The sequence below is a fragment of the Chlorella variabilis genome (genome assembly GCF_000147415.1).
Source record: "Chlorella variabilis unplaced genomic scaffold CHLNCscaffold_4, whole genome shotgun sequence".
Lineage (NCBI taxonomy): Eukaryota > Viridiplantae > Chlorophyta > Trebouxiophyceae > Chlorellales > Chlorellaceae > Chlorella > Chlorella variabilis.
The window spans coordinates 170,272-176,735 of NW_005435084.1; the positions used below are offsets into that span (position 1 = coordinate 170,272).

Here is a 6,464-nt window from a genome sequence, read left to right on the forward strand (position 1 = left end):
GCGGTATGGGAAGCTCCTCTCTGGCAGCTGCCAGGCGGCTGCCAACCAGCCCACCTGGCGGTGCCGATGGTGGCGTCTGCCGGGATGCCGCCCGCGTAGGGCAGCCCCGCAGCCGCCAGCTTCTTGGACAGCTGCGCGTTGATGATGGCATGGTCCCGCTTGGGTACCTTGTTCAGTACGACGCCCAGCACGTCTGCAGCGGGCACGTGGGCAGCAGGCGTTGGCCACAGGGAAGGTCGGGTGGGCTGGCGAGGTGGGCAGCTGCGGCTGCAGGTTTGCGAGCCAAGGAGGTGGCGGAGGCTGGCACGGAAGCTAGGAGCTCCAGCTGGCACTCCACCACACACGCACACAGATGCCGACCACTCTGCTGCTTCTGCCTCTAGCCAGCCAGCAGGACGCCCGCCCGCCCCGCTGCGTCTGCCCTCCAGCAGGCCAGGCCGCCACCCGGCTCGCCCACCCGCGTGCTCCGCCTGCAGGTCCTGCTTGGAGATCATGGCTCGGTTGTACAGCTCGCTGGCCGTCACCTCTTCGTCGCGGTTCAGGTCCATGATCTGCAGAGGGGAAGGTGGCGGCGATGGTGGCGGTGGTGGTGGTGGAGGAGGAGTGTGGAGGGAGGAGGGAAGGGGGACCCACTAGCGTGAGCTGTGCGAGGCCTACTCAGCGGCAGCAGCAGCGGCAGCAGAGCAGCAAGAGGGGTGTGGGGCCAGGCTGCCTGCGTGTGTGGTGCTGTGCGGTGCCCCGAGGAGGGGCAAAAACAGGGCTGCGGAGCAAGGACCTCCCCCTCGTCTCACCATGAGCACTGGAGAGTCCAGCTCAGCAGCAAAGCGGCCGTTCAGCTCCACCAGGTTCCCGATGCCGTCCACCTGCGGTACGGGGGCGGTACAGCGTGAATTAATGCAGTACGTGTGCGGTACAGCAGTACATGCAGCGGCGGCCGCGGGGCGTCGGGAGCGGCACATGTGGCGGCGACGGCGCGGGCAAACAGCCTGGCGGGCCGACCAGGGTGCCCGCCGCTCGTGCCAGGCTGGCGCGCCAGTCTGGAAAAGCTTCCAGGCGGCAAGCATGCAGGCACCCACAAGGCAGTGTGGCCTTCACGCTATACCAAAAAAACGGTCATCTTGGTGGCCGGGGGCAGGCTTGCGCATGCGCCAGACCTTGCTGAGCTGGTGAAAGGCACGGCCTGCTGGCCTGAGCCGCGAGCCGATGTCGGCCTCGATGCTGCCGCTCGCGCTGTACACGCTGCCCAGGCAATCCCGCTTGGTGCTGTACAGCCAGCGCCTTGCAGTCTCACTCCCCGCCTGGCCTGTCCCAGGCCCTGCGTTACAGTCACCCCGCTGTGATAGGCCAGAGGCCACAGCTGGATTATCTGGCGCACACAGCGGGGTGACTGTAAAACAGGGCCTGGGACAGACCAGGCGGGGAGTGAGACTGCAGGCCGCTGGTGTACAGCACCAAGCTGGCTGGGCAGCCTGGCCAGGCAGGCCAAGACAGGCCACATGGACAGACCTGCAGCGCTGCACAGGCTGGGCCCCACCCTGCGCACCGTCACCTGCCTTGCTTCCCTCGCCATACCGCTGGCGTCAGCAGCTGGCAAGGCCTTTCTGGGGACAAGCAGTGTGTGCTGCTGGTCACAGCGCAGCCAGCACGGCCTGTCGGTGCGAGCTGCAGCCCAGTCCAGGCGGCCCGCCATGGGCTGATGGTCCCTCCAGCCCCCCGAAGCGACCTCCCAAGGCCCGGGGGGTTCTACGGGTTGGCACCGCGATTGGAAGGTTCAGTCACTCATGATGGCCCGGCAGAAAGCCAGGCGCGGCGCTGCACCAAGAGGCAGCCGGCCTGCGCAGAGCCTGCTGCCGCGGCTCTGCTGGGCGCTCAGCGGGAGGTGACGACGACCCCAGCCTGGGACTCCCCAGGGCGCTGGCCAAGCGCAGGCCTGAAAGCACCCCCCCGCTAGAGCTGCGAATTGCTGGCACCAGCTGGGGATGCAGATCCACGGCTCGGCCACCGCCACCGCCGATTCTGTAAAAGCTTCCAGGCGGCGGGCATGCAGGCACCCACAAGGGAGCCGCCATGCCACGCCAGCAGCACAGGGGGCGAGGTGCCGGGGTATGGGGCAGAGAGGAGGCAGCTGCAGGCCTGCTGCAGGCCCGCCGCGAGCGGCGCTGCCTGTGCTGCGCCGAGTGTACACACCCAGCTGAGCTACCGCAGCCAAGTTGCTGGCCATGGCCAGCTATTGGCAGAACATGGCAGAACCGCGACCCTGCCAACGCCTTGCTCTGCCCCTCCCACCTGGCAGGCAGGCGAAGAAACACCACTGAACGAGGCGGGGTGGCGGAGGCTGGCAGGGGGAGACAGCACTGCGGCAGGATGTGCACCCAACCTGCTGGGCCGCCACCTTGATAAATCGAAGGCAAAAGCCCAGCACAGCCGAGGACAAGCTGCCTCAGTGCTGGCATCCCAGCCGCCACGCAGCCCCAACTCGCCCTACTCAGCCAGTGCAGGCACCGCTCTGCTATGCCGCCCCGCTGCTGGACCGCTCTGGCAGGCAGGCAGAGGGACAGAAGACGGAAGAAAAGCGAAAGAGACGAGGCGCGAAGGCCAGGAGGCAGCAGGAAGAAAGCAGACCGGCTCACCGTGGTACCCTCTACAATCACCATGTCCTTGGCCTGGCGGTACTCCTGGTACCGGCTAAACACCTTGTCCATCAGCTCCTCGGTACGGCCACTGGCCAGCAGAGCCTGCATGGGGAGCAGCGGGAGGCGCGGGAGGGCATGCATGCAGGCAGGCCAGGCAGGCAGCTGAGGCTGGCCGGCTGGGCAGGGAGGCGGGCGAGACGGGACGGCAGCATACTCAGCCGGCGGAGGGCGAGGGAGGCAGCGCCGCAGTGCACCTGGGCCTCGTCACCCGTCACTCCATACATGCGGGAGGGGTCGTCGGGGAGGCTGAAGGCTTCCTTCAGCCTGCAGGCAGGGCCAGCAGAAGGGACGGTAGTGGGGTGAGTGGGTGGGGGAGGCCGGAGGGCCGGTGAGCCCAACAGCTGCGGCTTGCTGGCTGGCAGACGCAGCATCCTCAGCCAGCCAGTGGCCCAGGGCGCCGCAATGCGGCGGCGGCAGCATCACACCGCAGCCAGCAGCGTGCAGACAGCCACGCATGCAGCTGTGCCAGGGACAGGAACACGAGCATGGGGCAGGGAACAGCTGGATCAGGGAGCAGATCAATAGGTCGTTAATGGATGCACTCACAGGGCCACATGTTTGGGCAGCTTGGCATACTTGGCGCTGTGGACCAGCGGGTCGGCGCCGATGGGCTGGAAGAAGCCGACGTGCGGCATGTGGCGCTGCGGGAAGCAGGCAGGGCGGGGGCAGGAGTTGGTTGGGAGTGCGGGCCCACAAAAAAGCTAGTGAGCAGCGCTGTTGCTGTTCTCGCGGCAAGCAAGCGAGCAGGCGCCAGGCAGGCAAGGCCGGGCCCGCACCGAGAAGTATTCCATGAGGCCGATAAGGATGGGGGAGTTGCCCTTGAGGCCAGACACATTGGTGCAGAAGAGCGAGTCGGCAGGGCCCCCGACCACGGCGCTGCCGCCGCCTCGGGCCGCCGCCGAGAAGGCCGCCGATTTCAGCAGGGTGCCCACCATGCCGGTGGGATCCGTCCAAGGCTTGGCTAGCGCGCTGCGAGGTGCATGGGAGGGGGACGGGCTTGAGTTGGGGGCGAGGCAGGGCACGGCAGGTGGGGAGGCGGCGCCACGCTGACGCCGCTGCTCACTGCTCCCAACCCATTGCCTCGGGCGGTCCTGCGGCCTCCTGGGGCTGCCAGGTCAGCCGCTGCAGCACTGGCCAGGCGCCGATCGCGGGCACAGCAGCCGGCAGCAGCATTTTGGGGCCGGCAGATGGGGAGGCCGCAGGGCTCACCCGCTCTCAGCCTTCAGCAACCTGCAGGCCGCCAACTGTAGCCGCCGCATGGCTGCTGCCGCTGCACAGGCAGCCGTTCAGCGCGCCACTGACAAATTCTGCAGGAGGCCAAACAGAGCTGGGCAGTCGCCCCAACACCCGAGAAACGAGGGAGAGACTGAGCACGGCAGTTTGAGGAATGCAGAGGCAGCGCCGGGGCTCTGCATGTCACGGCAGGACGCCGCCAGGCTGTCGCCGCAACCATTAGGATTCCCATCCTCCCTGCCTCTTGTGGGGGCTCCTTTCCAATACCATGGGCTCCAGAACAATGTGATAGCCATCAAGGTAGGGCATGGGGGCACCAGGAGGCCATGAGTGCTTCGACTTTGGGTTCTGCTGGGTGGGATGACACGTAAGCCAGGTTGGCGCTGACCATCGCAAAATACCCCACCAGTGGTTTGCAGTCATCCACTTGACGTGACCCTTAGGGTTTGAGCCAGCCGAGCCCTCCAGCCTCGCGGCTCCGCGTCATCGCTCCTAGCGCTGGCCAGGTGAGGCGTGGGCTGTGCAGCAGCAGTCCCCAATGCGATCGATGGACATGCCAAACATCAGCCAGTCCAGCCGTCCTCTTGCCTACAAGCAGCAGGCGCAGCCCCCGCCCCGCTTGACTGCCTTGCCTCCCAACCGGCGCCAGCAATCACGCAAACAACACTGAAGCAACGTGCTGTGCAGCCTGCAGCTTGCCGCCGGCCTGCCGAGGCATGTCCGGGGCAGGGTGCCCGCCCGCTGGCGGCGGCGGCGGCATGCTGCCGCCGCTCTCCCGACTGTGCCCTGCACGACCCAACCCAAAGGCCCCTGCCCTGCCCACCCCGCAGCCTGACCCCTGGGGCGCGCACCAAGGCCACGCAGCCGAGCCTGCCTAGCTGCGGGAGGCGCCTGAGAGGCTGTGGTCGAGCGGTGGTGCCGACGCTGACAGCCCGCAGTTGAGCACCTCTAGTCATTAACAGCAGCGACAGCAGAAACAGCAACAGCCGCCGCAGCAGCAGAAGCAGCAGCAGCAGCAGCCCTTGGCCTAGTGTCTCACACTCGGAGCCGCCATGGCGCGCAACAAGCTGATGGTCATCAACGCCGGCAGCTCCAGCCTCAAGTTCAAGCTGTTCCAGATGGGGGAGGTGGGCGGGCAGGCGCTCAAGGCGATCGCCTCGGGCATCTGCGAGCGCGTGGGAGACCCAGGCGCCTCCTTCATACGGGTGGGTAGCCTGCCTGGCCGGCCGGCCGGCTGGCCGGGCAGCGGTGCTTGGCTGGCCGGCTGCAAGCGGGGGCATCCGTCCGGCAGCTGCTGCCGCTGCGGGCGAAGTTCAGGCTCGCGGCCGGCGGCCTGAGGCCCCGCTGGGGGCGCCGCCGCCGCCGGGCTGCTGCAGGCCAAGGCCAACGGCGGCGGGGAGACCAAGGAGGAGCAGCCGATGGCGGACCACACCTCGGCCCTGCAGAGCGTGTCGCAGTTCCTGAGCGGCGCATTCAAGGGGGTGCGCTGGCTGGCTGCCTGCGTGTCGGCGCACCTGCACCTGCCGCGCAACACCTCGCCGTCTACCCAGCGCCTGGCGTCTGCCCTGGGCACCCTGGCGCTCTCGCGCCGGCGGTGCCACCTCCCCACACGCAGCACGCCGCCTCCAGCCCAAGCGCCGCCTGAGTACCGCCCTGTACCGCCCTGTACCGCCATGTACCGCAGGACTTCACCCGCGAGGTGCACGGCGTGGGCCACCGAGTGGTGCACGGCCGCGAGATCAGCCAGCCCGTGCTCATCACGTGCGTGCACCTCTCTGCCTTGCCTTGCTGGCGGATGTGTGCCCGCATGCACGCGGCGGCACCCAGCCGCTGGGACGCCCGCCTGCCAGCGCTTCCACGCGCCCGCCTGCCGCCACTTTTCTCGCCCGCTTTGCACCCCGGGCTTGTCGTCTTCCCTTCCCACGTGATGGCTGGCACACCACCCGCTCCAGCTCCCGCCTGCTGCCCCCCTCGCCACCCGTGCTTCCTTTAAGTTTTCTTCCTTTCTCGTTTTGCAGCAACCAGATCCGGGCTACCATCGACAAGGCTTCCGACCTGGCGCCGCTGCACAACCCGCCCAACCTGATGGGCATCGACGCCGCCATGAGGACCTTTGCGGGCGTGCCGCAGGCGAGCCCTCTGTAGTTTTGTTTTTCTTGCATACATTGGTCCGGCCCGAGCCAGCCCCTCCACCCCCCGCCCCGCAAACAGCCCCACAGCCGCCAGCAGGAGCGGCGAGTCCCATGGAACCGCATCCAGGGCCACGCGGCTCAGCGTCCATGCCTCTGCGCCCCCTCCCCTGCCTGTGCACCCCACTCTGCTGCTGCAACCAGCGCTGGGTGACCCCGCCGTCGGCCAAGTACACATAGATAAAATGTACAGGCACTCGGCCCCACCCCTTGGCTGCGCTCCATGTGCCCACCAATGCCGCAGGTGGCCGTCTTCGACACCGCCTTCCACCAGACCATGCCCCCCTCGGCCTTCATGTACGCCCTGCCCTACGAGCTGTACGTGGAGCGCGCGGTGCGACGGTGAGGC

General features: G+C 67.8%; 2 protein-coding genes across 2 annotated transcripts in view; one reads left to right on the forward strand and one right to left on the reverse strand.

Moving 5' to 3' along the window:
- Positions 1 to 3,866, reverse strand: part of CHLNCDRAFT_141896 (hypothetical protein) — a gene marked incomplete at both ends in the record, with an annotated part of 7,914 nt that extends 4,048 nt beyond the window's left edge. The window contains 8 exons of the mRNA XM_005850178.1: positions 55 to 193; positions 458 to 551; positions 792 to 863; positions 2,631 to 2,735; positions 2,888 to 2,957; positions 3,240 to 3,334; positions 3,470 to 3,662; positions 3,757 to 3,866. Of these exons, the coding sequence (XP_005850240.1) occupies positions 55 to 193; positions 458 to 551; positions 792 to 863; positions 2,631 to 2,735; positions 2,888 to 2,957; positions 3,240 to 3,334; positions 3,470 to 3,662; positions 3,757 to 3,866 (878 nt within the window). The remainder of the gene's footprint in view (positions 1 to 54; positions 194 to 457; positions 552 to 791; positions 864 to 2,630; positions 2,736 to 2,887; positions 2,958 to 3,239; positions 3,335 to 3,469; positions 3,663 to 3,756) is intronic.
- A 1,112-nt stretch (positions 3,867 to 4,978) lies between these two features.
- Positions 4,979 to 6,071, forward strand: CHLNCDRAFT_50526 (hypothetical protein; the record flags this gene model as incomplete). The annotated part of the gene is made up of 4 exons (XM_005849924.1): positions 4,979 to 5,131; positions 5,303 to 5,407; positions 5,611 to 5,687; positions 5,945 to 6,071. The coding sequence occupies 4 exons, from the start codon at positions 4,979 to 4,981 to the stop codon at positions 6,069 to 6,071; spliced, it is 462 nt and encodes a 153-aa protein (XP_005849986.1).
- Positions 6,072 to 6,464: the final 393 nt, after the last annotated feature.